This window comes from Oncorhynchus gorbuscha, linkage group LG25 (genome assembly GCF_021184085.1).
Source record: "Oncorhynchus gorbuscha isolate QuinsamMale2020 ecotype Even-year linkage group LG25, OgorEven_v1.0, whole genome shotgun sequence".
Classification (NCBI taxonomy): domain Eukaryota; kingdom Metazoa; phylum Chordata; class Actinopteri; order Salmoniformes; family Salmonidae; genus Oncorhynchus; species Oncorhynchus gorbuscha.
The window spans coordinates 50,629,411-50,646,754 of NC_060197.1; the positions used below are offsets into that span (position 1 = coordinate 50,629,411).

The following is a 17,344-nucleotide window of genomic DNA, read 5'->3' on the forward strand; positions in this document are numbered from 1 at the left end:
AGGAAGAGAAGTGTTAAACATGACATCAACCAATCAGGAGGCAGTGCCCACGTGGTTAAAATCACACAAAGCACAACAATGATGTCATTGAAAATTAAATTGAAATGTAAGTTTAAATGTAAGTGTGTGTGTGTGTGTGGTCATATAAACCCATTTAAAAGGCCTCTACGTTACAGAAGTCACTTGGCCAGTGTTTATTGTGGAACACTTTATTTACTAGTAAACATGAAAAACACAACTGTAAAATGAGACACACATAGAAAAGCACATATCAGATATCTATATAAAATATATCTATAATCTATATAAAAAGGTACTATTGCAGTCCTACAAGCTTGAGACATAGTATGACATCTGGCTCTGGTTCTCTCTCTCTCGGTCTTGTTCTCTCTCTCTCTGTCTTGTTCTCTCTCTCTCTGTCTTGTTCTCTCTCTCTGTCTCTCTCTCTCTCTCTCTCTCTCTCTCTCTCTCTCTCTCTCTCTCTCTCTCTGTCTTGTTCTCTCTCTGTCTCTCTCTCTCTCTCTCTCTGTCTCTCTCTCTCTGTCTCTCTCTCTCTCTCTCTCTCTCTCTCTCTCTCTCTCTCTCTGTCTTTCTCTGTCTTGTTGTCTCTCTCTCCTCTCTGTCTCTCGCTGCCGAGCTGGTACTAGAGTCACTGCCGTTATTTGTCTGTGGAGATTGATTCACTTTAAGTTTTAGAATCACTTAGAATCACTAGAGTTGCTTGACTCACTTGTATTGCCAGAATCACTTGAATCACTAGAGTCACTTGAATCACTAGAGTCACTTGAATCACTAGAGTCACTTGAGTCGCTAGAGTCACTAGAGTCACTTGAATCACTAGAGTCGCTAGAGTCGCTAGAATCACTTGAGTCACTAGAATCACTTGAGTCGCTAGAATCACTTGAATCACTAGAGTCACTTGAATCACTAGAGTCACTTGAGTCGCTAGAGTCGCTAGAATCACTTGAGTCGCTAGAATCACTTGAGTCGCTAGAATCACTTGAGTCGCTAGAGTCGCTAGAATCACTAGAATCGCTTGAGTTGCTAGAATCGCTAGAGTCACTTGAGTCGCTAGAATCGCTAGAGTCACTTGAGTCGCTAGAATCGCTAGAGTCACTTGAGTCGCTAGAATCGCTAGAGTCGCTAGAGTCGCTTGAATCGCTAGAGTCTAGAGTCGCTAGAGTCGCTAGAGTCACTTGAATCACTTGAGTCGCTGGAATCACTTGAGTCGCTGGAATCACTTGAGTCGCTGGAATCACTTGAGTCGCTGGAATCACTTGAATCGCTAGAGTCACTTGACTTGGAGGAATCGCTTGAATCACTAGAGGTGTTAGAGTCAACAGAATCACTTGATTTGGAGGAGTCATTGTGATCTGTCGGGTCTTTCCTGGTATGTGATTCACTGCCGGGTGAGTCCCTCTGCATTCCATAATCACCAAACTCCTCCCCTAGCAACCGGTCCTCACTGTAACCAGGAAGAGTTTTATAGGACATTGTCAGCTCCTCCTCTGTAATGTCATTGCTGGCGATGTCATCAACCTTGAGACTACGTCCCCTCCTCACGTAAGTAGGTCTGGGAGAGGGGCCACTGTCCTGTGCTCTGGTTGGTTGAGGGAACGTGGTAGGCGTGACTCCCGGAAACCCCTCTAAGGCGAGACCCCACCCCTTTCTACTTTCCTGGCCAGTCCGGGCTGAGCTGCCGTCTGGGTCCTCTCCTCTCTCGTGACCCTCTCCTATCCCCCAGGGGCTGACGCCAGACAGGGGGGAGACTTGCCACTGCAAGACACAGACAACAGGTCATGGTAATGCATTTAATACTCTCTCTCTCAAAGCTGGTGGTAGTGTTGTCATCTCTACTACCCTCAGAAACTCTGTGGACCTACAGGAGGATAGATCTTTAACACCATCCTTAGCTCCATTATCATCATCATGACCCTCATCCTCACCATCATCATCATCATCATCATCACCACCACCATCCTTATCACCATGACCCTCATCCTCATCACGATGACCCCCATCATCATCATCCTCATCACCATCATCCTCATCATCATCACCATCCTCATCACCACCATCATCACCACCACCACCATCATCATCATCCTCATCATCACCATCCTCATCACCATCCTCATCATCATCACCATCCTCACCACCACCATCATCCCCATCATCATCACCATCCTCATCACCATCATCCTCATCATCATAACCACCATCACCATCATCATCATCACCATCCTCCTCCTCATCATCAGGCTACTTACCGGCAGGCTGTTCACAGATGCAGTCCAGATCAGCAGAAGCAGTTTGATCTTCATCATGTCGTCTCTCACTGTCAGGTATTGTGTCCTGTAATATCCTGTAACATGTTCACCAGTTGAAATGGACCTGCATGATACAAGGTCCCTCTAAATAAAGAAAGGAGAAGAGTGGAGGAGAGGAGAAGAGAGATAACAGGAGGAGGAGAAGACAGGAGGAGAAGAGGAGAGGTAACGGGAGGAGGAGAGGGGTAATGAGAGAAACGAGGTGAGGTAAAGAGAGAAACGAGGAGAAGAGGGAAGGAGAAGAGGAGGAGAAGTAAGGAGAGGAGGAGGAGAGGAGAAGAGAGGTAACGGGAGGAGAAGAGAGAAGGAGAAGAGGAGAAGAGAGGTAACAGGAGGAGGAGAAGACAGGAGGAGAAGAGGAGAGGTAACGGGAGGAGGAGAAGAGAAGCGAGGTAACGGGAGGAAGAGAAGACAGGAGGAGAAGAGGAGAGGTAATGGGAGGAGGAGAAAAGTGGAGAGATAGTAGGAGGAGAGGAGAGGATGAGAGAAGAAGAGTGGTGAGGAGGAGAGGAGAGAAGTGAGGGGAGAGGAGAGGTAACGGGAGGAGGAGAAGACAGGAGGAGAAGAGGAGAGGTAATGGGAGGAGGAGAGGAGAGGATGAGAGAAGAAGAGTGGTGAGGAGGAGAGGAGAGAAGAGAGGGGAGAGGAGAAGACTTACCTGATGGTGTCACCTTCCTCGTCTTCTGGTAAACTTGTGGTTTAAAGGAGTGTGTGTGGTTGTGGTTGGCTATTTAAACTCTTGAAGTAAAACACACACACACCTGTGGCCACACCTGCTGCAGTGAATCTCACTTTATAATTGACCGTCTGTCTGAATAAATATATTATCGCCCCTGATACCATAGAATTACTCGGAGAGAGGAGACAGTATATAGTATATTCTAGTCCTCAAGCAGCACTGTATTAGGGTCGCTATATTTAGAATGCTGTGTGTGTGTGTGTGTGTGTGTGTGTGTGTGTGTGTGAGAGAGAATTTATGGTAAGTATAGTTATCAGCTGTGTATGATAGGGTCATTGTACAGGCCAGTGATTCAAGCTATTATAGCGCCAAGCCTAAAATCACACACACACACACACACACACACACACACACACACACACACACACACACACACACACACACACACACACACACACACACACACACACACACACACACACACACACACACACACACACACACACACACACACACACACACACACACACACACACACACAGCATTCTAAATATAGTGACCCTAATACACACACTGAATCTTCCGGTAAACAAAGTGTTTGAGAGAGCTGTAATAACTCTACTTTGTATTCTCCTGGTGTCATGACATCACCACAAATATTACAGACAGACAGACAGACAGACAGACAGACAGACAGACAGACAGACAGACAGACAGACAGACAGACAGACAGACAGACAGACAGACAGACAGACAGACAGACAGACAGACAGACAGACAGACAGGCCGAGACAGACAGACAGACAGACAGACAGACAGACAGACAGACAGACAGACAGACAGACAGACAGACAGACAGACAGACAGACAGACAGACAGACAGACAGGCCGACAGGCCGACAGACAGGCCGAGACAGACAGACAGACAGACAGACAGACAGACAGACAGACAGACAGGCCGACAGACAGGCCGACAGACAGGCCGACAGACAGACAGACAGACAGACAGACAGGCCGAGACAGACAGACAGACAGACAGACAGACAGACAGACAGACAGACAGGCCGAGACAGACAGACAGACAGACAGACAGGCCGACAGGCCGACAGACAGACAGACAGACAGACAGACAGACAGGCCGACAGACAGACAGACAGACAGACAGACAGACAGACAGACAGACAGACAGACAGACAGACAGACAGACAGACAGACAGGCCGACAGGCCGACAGACAGACAGACAGACAGACAGACAGACAGACAGACAGACAGACAGACAGACAGGCCGAGACAGACAGACAGACAGACAGACAGACAGACAGACAGACAGACAGACAGACAGACAGACAGACAGACAGACAGACAGACAGACAGACAGACAGACAGACAGACAGACAGACAGACAGACAGACAGACAGACAGACAGACAGACAGACAGACAGACAAGCCGAGACAGACAGACAGACAGGCCGAGACAGACAGACGGACAGACAGACAGACAGACAGACAGACAGACAGACAGACAGACAGACAGACAGACAGACAGACAGACAGACAGACAGACAGACAGGACAGACAGACAGGAGGACATGGTGAGGTATGAGTGTGTGGTTTGTTCCCAGACAGACAGGAAGGAAGGAAGAAAGGAAGGAAGGAAGGAAGGAAGGAAGGAAGGAAGGAAGGAGGACATGGTGAGGTATGAGTGTGTGGTTTGTTCCTAGACAGACAGACAGGAGGACATGGTGAGGTATGAGTGTGTGGTATGTTCCCAGACAGACAGACAGGAGGACATGGTGAGGTATGAGTGTGTGGTATGTTCCCAGACAGACACACCTGGCCAGGCCCAGTCAATGATATGCCACACCTGGCAGGTGGATGGTTTATCTTGTCAAAGGAGAAATGTTCACTAACAGGGATGGAAACAAATTTGTGCAGAAATCAGCTTTTTGTGAATATGGAACATTTCTGTTCTATTTCAGCTCATGAAACATGGGACCAACACTTTACATTAGTGTCCAGTGTAGATGTCCTGGTGTCCTGCTGTCCTGCTGCCCTGCTGCCTCTCTTTCCTGCTGTCCTGCTGCCCTGCTGCCTCTCTTCCCTGCTGCCTCTCTTCCCTGCTGTCCTGCTGCCCTGCTGCCTCTCTTCCCTGCTGCCTCTCTTCCCTGCTGTCCTGCTGCCTCTCTTCCCTGCTGCCCTGCTGCCCTGCTGCCCTGCTGCCCTGCTGCCTCTCTTCCCTGCTGCCCTGCGGCCCTGCTGCCTCTCTTCCCTGCTGCCCTGCTGTCCTGCTGCCCTGCTGCCTCTCTTCCCTGATGCCTCTCTTCCCTGCTGCCCTGCTGCCTCTCTTCCCTGCTGCCCTGCTGTCCTGCTGCCTCTCTTCCCTGCTGCCTCTCTTCCCTGCTGTCCTGCTGCCCTGCTGCCTCTGCCTCTTTCCCTGCTGCCTCTCTTCCCTGCTGTCCTGCTGCCTCTCTTCCCTGCTGTCCTGCTGTCCTGCTGCCCTGCTGCCTCTCTTCCCTGATGCCTCTCTTCCCTGCTGCCCTGCTGCCTCTCTTCCCTGCTGCCCTGCTGTCCTGCTGCCTCTCTTCCCTGCTGCCCTGCTACCTCTCTTCCCTGCTGTCCTGAAGCCTCTCTTCCCTGCTGCCCTGCTGCCTCTCTTCCCTGCTGTCCTGCTGCCTCTCTTCTCTGCTGCCCTGCTGCCTCTCTTCCCTGCTGCCCTGCTGCCTCTCTTCCCTGCTGCCCTGCTGCCTCTCTTCCCTGATGCCCTGCTGCCCTGCTGTCCTGCTGCCCTGCTGCCCTGCTGCCCTGCTGCCTCTCTTCCCTGCTGCCCTGCTGCACTGCTGCCTCTCTTCCCTGCTGCCCTGCTGCCCTGCTGCCTCTCTTCCCTGCTGTCCTGCTGCCTCTCTTCCTGCTGCCTCTCTTCCCTGCTGCCTCTCTTCCCTGCTGCCCTGCTGCCTCTCTTCCCTGCTGCCTCTCTTCCCTGCTGTCTCAGCTGCCTCTCTTCCCTGCTGCCTCTCTTCCCTGCTGCCTCTCTTCCCTGCTGCCTCTCTTCCCTGATGTCCTGCTGCCCTGCTGTCCTGCTGCCTCTCTTCCCTGCTGTCCTGCTGCCTCTCTTCCCTGCTGTCCTGCTGCCCTGCTGCCTCTCTTCCCTGCTGCCTCTCTTCCCTGCTGCCCTGCTGCCTCTCTTCCCTGCTGCCTCTCTTCCCTGCTGCCTCTCTTCCCTGCTGCCCTGCTGCCTCTCTTCCCTGCTGCCCTGCTGCCCTGCTGCCTCTCTTCCCTGCTGCCCTGCTGCCTCTCTTCCCTGCTGCCCTGTTGCCCTGCTGTCCCGCTGCCCTGCTGCCTCTCTTCCCTGCTGCCCTGCTGCCTCTCTTCTCTGCTGCCTCTCTTCCCTGCTGCCCTGCTGCCTCTCTTCCCTGCTGCCCTGCTGCCTCTCTTCCCTGCTGCCTTGCTGCCTCTCTTCCCTGCTGCCCTGCTGCCTCTCTTCCCTGCTGTCCTGCTGCCTCTCTTCCCTGCTGCCTCTCTTCCCTGCTGCCTCTCTTCCCTGCTGCCTCTCTTCCCTGCTGCCCTGCTGCCTCTCTTCCCTGCTGTCCCGCTGCCTCTCTTCCCTGCTGTCCTGCTGCCTCTCTTCCCTGCTGCCCTGCTGCCTCTCTTCCCTGCTGCCCTGCTGCCTCTCTTCCCTGCTGCCCTGCTGCCTCTCTTCCCTGCTGCCCTGCTGCCCTGCTGCCCTGCTGCCTCTCTTCCCTGCTGCCTCTCTTCCCTGCTGCCTCTCTTCCCTGCTGCCCCTCTTCCCTGCTGCCCTGCTGCCCTGCTGCCTCTCTTCCCTGCTGTCCCGCTGCCTCTCTTCCCTGCTGCCCTGCTGCCTCTCTTCCCTGCTGCCCTGCTGCCTCTCTTCCCTGCTGCCCTGCTGCCTCTCTTCCCTGCTGCCTCTCTTCCCTGCTGCCTCTCTTCCCTGCTGCCCTGCTGTCCTGCTGCCTCTCTTCCCTGCTGCCTCTCTTCCCTGCTGCCCTGCTGCCCTGCTGCCTCTCTTCCCTGCTGCCCTGTTGCCCTGCTGTCCCGCTGCCCTGCTGCCTCTCTTCCCTGCTGCCCTGCTGCCTCTCTTCTCTGCTGCCTCTCTTCCCTGCTGCCCTGCTGCCTCTCTTCCCTGCTGCCCTGCTGCCTCTCTTCCCTGCTGCCTTGCTGCCTCTCTTCCCTGCTGCCCTGCTGCCTCTCTTCCCTGCTGTCCTGCTGCCTCTCTTCCCTGCTGCCTCTCTTCCCTGCTGCCTCTCTTCCCTGCTGCCTCTCTTCCCTGCTGCCCTGCTGCCTCTCTTCCCTGCTGCCCTGCTGTCCTGCTGCCTCTCTTCCCTGCTGCCCTGCTGCCTCTCTTCCCTGCTGTCCTGCTGCCTCTCTTCCCTGCTGCCCTGCTGCCCTGCTGCCTCTCTTCCCTGCTGCCCTGCTGCCTCTCTTCCCTGCTGCCCTGCTGCCTCTCTTCCCTGCTGCCCTGCTGCCCTGCTGCCTCTCTTCCCTGCTGCCCTGCTGCCCTGCTGCTTCCCTGCTGCCTCTCTTCCCTGCTGCCTCTCTTCCCTGCTGCCTCTCTTCCCTGCTGCCCTGCTGCCTCTCTTCCCTGCTGCCCTGCTGCCCTGCTGCCTCTCTTCCCTGCTGCCTCTGCCTCTTCCCTGCTGCTGCCTCTCTTCCCTGCTGCCTCTCTTCCCTGCTGCCCTGCTGCCCTGCTGCCTCTCTTCCCTGCTGCCCTGCTGCCCTGCTGCCCTGCTGCCCTGCTGCCTCTCTTCCCTGCTGCCCTGCTGCCCTGCTGCCTCCCTCTTCCCTGCTGCCCTGCTGCCTCTCTTCCCTGCTGCCCTGCTGCCTCTCTTCCCTGCTGCCTTGCTGCCCCCTGCTGCCTCTCTTCCCTGCTGTCCTGCTGCCCTGCTGCCTCTCTTCCCTGCTGCCCTCTTCCCTGCTGCCTTGCCCCTGCTGCCTCTCTTCCCTGCTGCCCTGCTGCCCTCTGCCTTCTTCCCTGCTGCCCTGCTGCCTCTCTTCCCTGCTGTCCTGCTGCCTCTTCCCTGCTGCCCTGCTGCCCTGCTGCCCTGCTGCCTCTGCTTCCCCTGCTGCCCTGCTGCCTTCCTGCTTCCCTGCTTCCCTGCTGCCTCTCTTCCCTGCTGCCTGCTGCCTCTCTTCCCTGCTGCTGCCCTGCTGCCTCTTCCCTTCCCTGCTGCCTCTCTTCCCTGCTGCCCTCTTCCCTGCTGCCCTGCTGCCCTGCTGCCCTGCTGCTTCCCTGCTGCCTCTCTTCCCTGCTGCCCTCTGCCCTTGCCCTGCTGCCCTGCTGCCTCTCTTCCCTGCTGCCCTGCTGCCCTCTCTTCCCTGCTGCTCCCTGCTGCCTCTCTTCCCTGCTGCCCTGCTGCCTCTTCCCTGCTGCCTCTGCTGCCTCTTGCCCTGCTGCCTCTCTTCCCTGCTGCCCTGCTGCCTCTCTTCCCTGCTGCCCTGCTGCCTCTGCCTCTCTTCCCTGCTGCCCTGCTGCCCTCCTCTCTTCCCTGCTGCCCTGCTGCCTCTCTTCCTGCTGCCTCTCCCTGCTGCCCTGCTGCCTCTCTTCCCTGCTGCCCTGCTGCCTCTCTTCCCTGCTGCCCTGCTGCCTCTCTTCCCTGCTTCCCTGCTGCCTCTCTGTCCCTGCCCTGCTGCCTCTCTTCCCTGCTGCCCTCTTCCCTGCTGCCCTGCTGCCCTGCTGCCTCTCTTCCCTGCTGCCTGCCCTGCTGCCCTGCTGCCTCTCTTCCCTGCTGCCCTGCCTGCCCCTGCTGCCTCTCTTCCCTGCTGCCCTGCTGCCTCTCTTCCCTGCTGCCCTGCTGCCCTCTGCCTGCTTCCCTGCTGCCCTTCCTGCTGCTGCCCTGCTGCTCTCTTCCCTGCTGCCTGCTGCCCTGCTGCCTCTCTTCCCTGCTGCCTCTCTTCCCTGCTGCCTGCTGCCCTCTTCCCTGCCCTCTCTTCCCTGCTGCCTGCTGCCCTCTGCCTTGCCCTGCTGCCTCTCTTCCCTGCTGCCCTGCTGCCCTGCTCTCTTCCCTGCTGCCTCTCTTCCCTGCTGCCTCTCTTCCCTGCTGCCCTGCTGCCCTGCTGCCTCTCTTCCCTGCTGCCCTGCTGTCTCTCTTCCCTGCTGCCCTGCTGCCCTGCTGCCTCTCTTCCCTGCTGTCCTGCTGCCCAGGATCCCTGCTGCCTCTCTTCCCTGCTGCCTCTCTTCCCTGCTGCCTGCTGCCCTGCTGCCTGCTGCCTCTCTTCCCCTCTGCCCTGCTGCCTCTCTTCCCTGCTGCCTCTCTTCCCTGCTGCCTCTCTTCCCTGCTGCCTCTCTTCCCTGCTGCCCTGCTGCCTCTCTTCCCTGCTGCCTCTCTTCCCTGCTGCCCTCTTCCCTGCTGCCCTGCTGCCTCTCTTCCCTGCTGCCTCTCTTCCCTGCTGCCTCTGCTGCCCTGCTGCCTCTCTTCCCTGCTGCCCTGCTGCCCTGCTGCCTCTCTTCCCTGCTGCCTCTCTTCCCTGCTGCCTCTCTTCCCTGCTGCCTCTCTTCCCTGCTGCCCTGCTGTCTCTCTTCCCTGCTGCCTCTTCCCTCCCTGCTGCCTCTCTTCCCTGCTGCCTGCTCCCTGCTGCCTCTCTTCCCTGCTGCCTCCTTCCCTGCTTCCCTGTCTGCTGCTTCCTGCTTCCCTGCTGTCCTGCTGCCTCTCTTGCCCTGCTGCCTCTCTTCCCTGCTGCCCTCTTCCCTGCTGCCTCTCTTCCCTGCTGTCCTGCTGCCCTGCTGCCTCTTTCCCTGCTGCCCTGCCTGCTGCCTCTGCTCTTCCCTCCCCTGCTGCCTCTCTTCCTGCTGCCTCTCTTCCCTGCTGCCTCTCTTCCCTGCTGCCCTGCTGCCTCTCTTCCCTGCTGCCCTGCTGCCCTGCTGCCTCTCTTCCCTGCTGCCCTGCTGCCTCTCTTCCCTGCTGCCCTGCTGCCCTGCTGCCTCTCTTCCCTGCTGCCCTGCTGCCTCTCTTCCCTGCTGCCTTGCTGCCCATCTTCCCTGCTGCCCTGCTGCCTCTCTTCCCTGCTGTCCTGCTGCCCAGGATCCCTGCTGCCTCTCTTCCCTGCTGCCTCTCTTCCCTGCTGTCCTGCTGCCCTGCTGCCTCTCTTCCCTGCTGCCTCTCTTCCCTGCTGTCCTGCTGCCCTGCTGCCTCTCTTCCCTGCTGCCTCTCTTCCCTGCTGCCTCTCTTCCCTGCTGCCTCTCTTCCCTGCTGCCCTGCTGCCTCTCTTCCCTGCTGCCTCTCTTCCCTGCTGCCTCTCTTCCCTGCTGCCCTGCTGCCCTGCTGCCCTGCTGCCTCTCTTCCCTGCTGCCTCTCTTCCCTGCTGCCTTGCTGCCCTGCTGCCTCTCTTCCCTGCTGCCCTGCTGCCCTGCTGCCTCTCTTCCCTGCTGCCTCTCTTCCCTGCTGCCTCTCTTCCCTGCTGCCTCTCTTCCCTGCTGCCCTGCTGCCTCTCTTCCCTGCTGCCTCTCTTCCCTGCTGTCCTGCTGCCTCTCTTCCCTGCTGCCTCTTCCCTGCTGCCCTGCTGCCTCTCTTCCCTGCTGCCCTGCTGTCTCTCTTCCTGCTGCCTCTCTTCCCTGCTGCCTCTCTTCCCTGCTGCCTGCTGCCTCTCTTCCCTGCTGCCCTGCTGTCCTGCTGCCTCTCTTCCCTGCTGTCCTGCTGCCTCTCTTCCCTGCTGCCCTGCTGCCCTGCTGCCTCTCTTCCCTGCTGTCCTGCTGCCTCTCTTCCCTGCTGTCCTGCTGCCCTGCTTCCCTGCTGCCCTGCTGCCTCTCTTCCCTGCTGCCCTGCTGCCTCTCTTCCCTGCTGCCTCTCTTCCCTGCTGCCTCTCTTCCCTGCTGCCTCTCTTCCCTGCTGCCCTGCTGCCTCTCTTCCCTGCTGCCCTGCTGCCCTGCTGCCTCTCTTCCCTGCTGCCCTGCTGCCTCTCTTCCCTGCTGCCCTGCTGCCCTGCTCCCTGCTGCCCTGCTGCCCTGCTGCCTCTCTTCCCTGCTGCCTCTCTTCCCTGCTGCCTCTCTTCCCTGCTGCCCTGCTGCCTCTCTTCCCTGCTGCCCTGCTGCCTCTCTCTCCCTGCTGCCCTGCTGCCCCAGGCCTCTGCTTCCCTGCTGCCCTGCTGCCTCTCTTCCCTGCTGCCCTGCTGCTGCCCTGCTGCCTCTCTTCCCTGCTGCCTCTCTTCCCTGCTGCCTCTCTTCCTGTTGCTGCTGCCCCTGCTGCCCTGCTCTCTCCCTGCTGCCCTGCTGCCCTGCTGCCTCTCTTCCCTGCTGCCTCTCTTCCCTGCTGCCCTGCTGCCTCTCTGCTCCCTGCTGCCTCTCTTCCCTGCTGCCCTCTGCCTCTGCTGCCCTGCTGCCCTCTTCCCTGCTGCCTCTCTTCCTGCTGCTGCTCTCTTCCCTGCTGCCTGCTCCCTGCTGCCTCTCTTCCCTGCTGCCTCTGCCCTGCTGCCCTCTTCCCTGCTGCCTGCTTCCCTGCTGCCTCTCTTCCCTGCTGCCTGCCCCTCTGCTCTCCCTGCTGCCCTGCTGCCCTGCTGCCTCTCTTCCCTGCTGCCCTGCTTCCCTGCCCTCTCTTCCCTGCCTGCCCTGCTGCCCTGCTGCCCTCTTCCCTGCTGCCCTGCTGCCCTGCTGTCCTGCTGCCTCTCTTCCTGCTGCCTCTCTTCCCTGCTGCCCTGCTCCCTGCCCTCTCTTCCCTGCTTCCCTGCTGCCTCTGCCCTGCTGCCCTGCTGCCCTGCTGCCTCTCTTCCCTGCTGCCCTGCTGCCTCTCTTCCCTCTGCTGCCCTGCTGCCTCTCTTCCCTGCTGCCTGCTGCCTCTTCCCTGCTGCCCTGCTGCCTCTCTTCCCTGCTGCCTCTGCTTCCCTGCTGCTCTCTGTTGCCTGCTGCCCTGCTGCCCTCTCTGTTCCTGCTGCCTCTCTTCCCTGCTGCCTCTGCCTGCTGCCCTGCTGCCCTGTTGCCTGTTCTGTTGCCCTGTTGCCCTGTTGCCTCTGTTCCCTGCTTGCCCTGTTGCCTGTGTTGCCCTGTTGCCTGCTGCCTCTTCCTGTTGCCTCTCTTCCCTGCTGCCTGTTGCCTGTTTCCTGTTGCCTGTTGCCCTGTTTCCCTGTTGCCTGCTGCCCTGTTGCCTGTTGCCCTGCTGCCTCTGTTCCCTGCTGCTGTTGCCTGTCCCTGCTGCCTGTTGCCTGTTGCCCTGTTGCCCTGTTGCCTGTTGCCTGCTGTTGCCCCTGCTGCCTGTTCCTGTTGCCTGTTGCCTGTTGCTGCCTAGCTGCTGCCTGTTGCCTGTTGCCCTGTTAGCCTGTTGCTGCTTCCTGTTCCTGTTGCCTGCCTGGCTGTTGCCCTGTTGCCTGTTTCCTGCCCTGTGCCTGTTGCCCTGTTGCCTGTTAGGCCTGCTGCCTCTGCTTCCCTGCTGCCTTGTTCCCTGCTGCCCTGTTGCCTGTGCTCCCTGCCTGTCTTCCCTGTGCCTGCCCTGCTTCTCTTCCTGTTGCCTCTCTTCCCTGTTGCCCTCTTTCCCTGCCCTGTTGCTGTTAGCCTGTGTTCTGTCCTGCTGCCTCTGTTGCCTGTTGCCTGCTGCCCTGCTGTTGCCTGTTTCCCTGTTAGCTGTGCTGCCCTGTTCCCTGTTGCCTGTTGCCTGTCTTCCTGTTGCCTGTTGCCTGTTGCCTGTTGCCTGCTGCCTGTTCCCTGCTGCTGTGCTGCCTGTTGCCCTGTTGCCTGTTGCCCTGTTGCCTCTGTTGCCTGCTGCCTGTTGCCTGTCTTCCCTGTTGCCCTGTTGCCCTGCTGCCCCCTGCTGCTGTCTGTTGCCTGTTGGCTGTTGCCTGTTGCCCTGTTGCTGTTGCCTGCCCTGTTCCTGTTGCCCTGCTGCCTCTCTTGCCTGTTAGCTGTTGCTGCTGCCTGTTCCCCTGTGCCTGTTCCCTGCTGCCTCTGTTCCTGTTGCCTGTTGCCTCTGTTAGCCTGCTGCCTGTTTCCCTGTTGCCCTGTTCCCTGCTGGCTGTTGCCCTGCTGCCCTGTTGCCTGTTTGCCCTGTTCCCTGTTGCCTGCTTTCCTGCTGCCTGTTGCCTGTTGCCCTGCTGCCCTGTTGCCTCTTTCCCTGCCTGCCTGTTGCCTGTTGCCTCTGTTGCCCTGCTGCCTGCTTCCCTGCTGCCCTGTTCCCTGTTGCCTGTGCCTGCTGCCTCTGTTCCTGTGCCCTGCTGCCTGTTCCCTGCTGCCTCTGTTCCTGTTGCCTGCCTGTTCCCTGCTGCCCTGTTGCCTGTTGCCCTGCTGCCTGTTGCCTGTTAGCTGCTGTTGCCTGTTGCCTGTTGCCCTGCTGCCTGTTGCCTGTTGCCTGTTGCCTGTTGCCTGTTGCCTGTTAGCCTGTTGCCTGTTTCCTGTTGCCTGTTGCCTGTTGCCTGTTGCCTGTTAGGCTGTGCCTGTTGGCCTGTTGCCTGTTGCCTGTTAGGCTGTTGCCTGTTGCTGTTGCCTGTTGCCTGTTTCCCTGTTGCCCTGTTGCCTGTTCCCTGCTGCCTGTTGCCTGTTGCCTGTTGCCTGTTAGCTGTTGCCTGTTGCCTGTTTCCTGTTGCTGTTGCCTGTTAGGCTGCCCTGCTTAGGCTGTTGCCTGTTGCCCTGTTGCCTGTTGCCTGCCTGGCCTCTGTTCCTGTTGCCTGTTGCCTGTTGGCTGTTGCCCTGTTGCCTGTTGCCTGTTGCCTGTTGCCTGTTGCCTGTTGCCTGCTGTTGCCTGTTGCCTGTTGCCCTGCTGCCTGTTGCCTGTTCCCTGTTGCCTGTTGCCTGTTGCCTGTTCCCTGTTGCCCTGTTGCCCTGTTCCCTGCTGCCTGCTGCTCTCTTCCCTGTTAGCCTGTTGCCTGTTGCCTGTTTCCCTGTTGCTGTTGCCTGTTGCCCTGTTGCCTCTGTTCCTGTTGCCTGTTAGGCTGTGCCTGTTGCCCTGTTGCCTGTTGCCTGTTGCCCTGTTGCCTGTTGCCTGTTGCCTGTTGCCTGTTGTTGCCTGTTGCCTGTTGCCTGTTAGGCTGTTGCCTGTTGCCTGTTGCCTGTTGCCTGTTCCTGTTGCCTGTTGCCTGTTGCCTGTTGCCCCTGTTGCCCCTGTTGCCTGTTGCCTGTTGCCTGTTGCCCTGTTGCCTGTTGCCTGTTGCCTGTTGCCTGTTAGGCTGTTGCTGTTGCCTGTTGCCTGTTGCCCTGTTCCTGTTGCTGTTGCCCTGCTGCCTGTTAGGCTGTTGCCTGTTGCCTGTTGCTGTTGCCTGTTGGCTGTTGGCTGTTGCCCTGTTAGCCTGTTAGGCTGTTGCCTGTTGCCTGTTAGCCTGTTGCCTGTTGCCTGTTGCCTGTTGCCTGTTAGCCTGTTGCCCTGTTGCCCTGTTGCCCTGTTGCCTGTTGCCTGTTGCCTGTTGCCTGTTGCCCTGTTAGGCTGTTGCCCTGTTGCCTGTTAGGCTGTTGCCCTGTTGCCTGTTGCCTGTTGCCTGTTCCCTGTTGCCTGTTGCCTGTTAGCCTGTTGCCTGTTGCCTGTTGCCTGTTGCCTGTTGCCCTGTTGCCTGTTGCCTGTTAGGCTGTTAGCTGTTGCCCTGTTAGCCTGTTGCCTGTTAGGCTGTTGCTGTTGCCTGTTCCCTGCTGCCTGTTGCCTGTTGCCTGTTGCCTGTTGCCTGTTGCCTGTTGCCCTGTTGCCCTGCTGCCCTGTTGCCCTGTTGCCTGTTGCCCTGTTGCCTGTTGCCTGTTGCCTGTTAGCCTGTTGCCCTGTTCCCTGTTGCCCTGCCTGTTGCCTGTTGCCTGTTGCCTGTTCCCTGTTGCCCCTGTTGCCTGTTCCCTGCTTGCCTGTTGCCTGTTGCCCTGTTGCCCTGTTGCCTGTTCCCTGCCCTGTTGCCTGTGCCCTGTTGCCTGTTGCCCTGTTGCCTGTTAGCCTGTTGCCTGTTGCCCTGTTGCCTCTGTTCCCTGCTGCCTGTTAGGCCTGCTGCCCTGTTGCCCTGTTGCCTGTTGCCTGTTGCCTGTTGGCTGTTGCCTGTTGCCTGTTAGGCTGTTGCCTGTTGCCTGTTGGCTGTTGCCTGTTGCCCTGTTAGCCTGTTGCCCTGTTGCCTGTTGCCCTGTTGCCTGTTGCCTGTTGCCTGTTGCCTCTGTTGCCTGCTGTTCCTGTTGCTGTTGCTGTTCCTGTTGCCTGCTGCCTGTTAGGCTGTTGCCTGTTGCCTGTTGCCTGTTTGCCCTGTTGCCTGTTGCCTGTTGCCCTGTTGCCTGTTGCCTGTTGCCTGTTGCCTCTGTTGCCCTGCTGGCTGTTGCCTGTTAGGCTGTTGCCTGTTGGCTGCTGCCTGTTGCCTGTTCCCTGCTGCCCTGTTGCCTGTTGCTGTTGCCTGCTGCCTGTTGCCTCTTTGCCCTGTTGCTGTTGCCTGTTAGGCTGCCTGTTGCCTGTTGCCTGTTGCCTGTTGCCTGCTGGCTGTTTCCCTGTTGCCCTGCTGCCTGTTTCCCTGTGCCTGTTGCCCTGTTGCCCTGTTGCCTGTTCCCTGTTGCCCTGTTGCCTGTTCCCTGTTGCCTCTGTTGCTGTTCCTGTTGCCTGTTGCCTCTGTTCCCCTGCTGTTGCCTGCTGCCTGTTGCCTGTTGCCCTGTTGCCCTGTTGCCTGTTGCCCTGTTGCCTGTGCTGCCCTGTTGCCTGCTGCCTTCCTGTTGCCCTGTTGCCTGTTGCCTGTTGCCCTGTTGCCTGTTTCCCTGCCCTGTTGCCTGTTGCCTGTTGCCCTGTTGCCTGTTGCCTGTTGTTAGCTGTTGCCCTGTTAGCCTGTTGCCCTGTTAGGCTGTTCCCTGTTGCCTCTGTTGCCCTGTTGCCTGTTCCCTGCTGCCCTGTTGCCTGTTGCCTGTTGCCCTGCTGCCTGTTGCCTGCTGCTGTTCCCTGCTGCCCTGTTGCCTGTTGCCTGCTGCTGTTGCCTGCTGCCCTGTTGGCTGTTGCCTGTTAGGCTGTTCCTGTGCCCTGTTGCCTGCCCTGCTGCCCTGCTGCCTGTTCTGTTGGCTGCTGCCCTGCTGCCTGTTCCTGTTGCCTGTTTCCTGCCTCTGTTCCCTGCTGCCTCTCTGTTAGGCTGTTGCCTCTGTTCCCTGCTGCCTCTGTTCCCTGCTGCCTGTTGCCCTGCTGCCTGTTGCCTGTTGCTGCCTCTCTTCCCTGCTGCCCTGCTGCCTGTTGCTGTTGCCCTGCTGCCTGTTGCCCTGTTCCCTGCTGTTGCTGCCTGCTGCTTCCTGTTGCCCTGTTGCCCTGCTGCCTTTGCTGCCTCTGTTCCCTGCTGCCTGCTGCCTGCTGCCCTGTTGCCCTGCTGCCTGTTGCCCTGTTGCTGCCCTGTTGCTGCCCTGCTGCCCTGTTGCCTCTTCTGCTGCCCTGTTGCCCTGCTGCCTGTTGCCCTGCTGCCTGTGCTGCCCTGTTGCCCTGCTGCTTCCTGCTTCCCTGCTGCCCTGCTGCCTGTTGCCCTGTGCCCTGCCCTGCTGCCTGTTGCCCTGCTGCCTTCCCTGCTGCCTGCTGCTGTTGCCCTGCTGCCTCTCTTCCCTGCTGCCTGTCTTCCCTGCTGTCCTGCTGCCCCTGCTGCCTCTTCCCTGCTGCCCTGTGTCCTGCTGCCCTGCTGCCTCTTCCCTGCCTCTCTTCCTGTTGCCTCTTTCCCTGCTGCCTGTTCCCTGCTGCCCTGCTGCCCTGCCCTGTTGCCTCTCTTCCCTGCTGCCTCTCTTCCCTGCTGCCTCTCTTCCCTGCTGCCCTGCTGCCTCTCTTCCCTGCTGTCTCTCTTCCCTGCCGCCTCTCTTCCCTGCTGCCTCTCTTCCCTGCTGCCCTGCTGCCCTGCTGCCTCTCTTCCCTGCTGCCTCTCTTCCCTGCTGCCTCTCTTCCCTGCTGCCTCTTTTCCCTGCTGCCCTGCTGCCTTGCTGCCTCTCTTCCCTGCTGCCTCTCTTCCCTGCTGCCCTGCTGCCTCTCTTCCCTGCTGCCTCTCTTCCCTGCTGCCTCTCTTCCCTGCTGCCTCTCTTCCCTGCTGTCCTGCTGCCCTGCTGCCTCTCTTCCCTGCTGCCCTGCTGCCTCTCTTCCCTGCTGCCTCTCTTCCCTGCTGCCCTGCTGCCTCTCTTCCCTGCTGCCCTGCTGTCCTGCTGTCCTGCTGCCCTGCTGTCCTGCTGTCCTGCTGCCTCTCTTCCCTGATGCCCTGATGCCCTGATGCCCTGCTGCCCTGATGCCCTGATGTCCTGCTGCCTCTCTTCCCTGATGCCCTGCTGCCCTGATGTCCTGCTGCCTCTCTTCCCTGATGCCCTGCTGCCCTGATGCCCTGATGTCCTGCTGCCTCTCTTCCCTGATGCCCTGCTGCCTCTCTTCCCTGATGTCCTGCTGCCTCTCTTCCCTGATGCCCTGATGCCCTGATGCCCTGATGCCCTGCTGCCCTGATGCCCTGATGCCCTGCTGA

The 17,344-nt window shown here is 58.9% G+C and overlaps 1 protein-coding gene across 1 annotated transcript in view; it reads right to left on the minus strand.

The window, feature by feature from the left end:
- Nucleotides 1–509: 509 nt before the first annotated feature.
- LOC124013894 (dentin sialophosphoprotein-like) overlaps nt 510–17,344 on the minus strand; it is a 30,627-nt gene continuing 13,792 nt past the window's right edge. The window contains 2 exon segments of the mRNA XM_046328444.1: nt 510–1,169; nt 1,171–1,382. Coding sequence (XP_046184400.1) covers nt 699–1,169; nt 1,171–1,382 — 683 coding nt within the window. The 3' untranslated portion in view covers nt 510–698.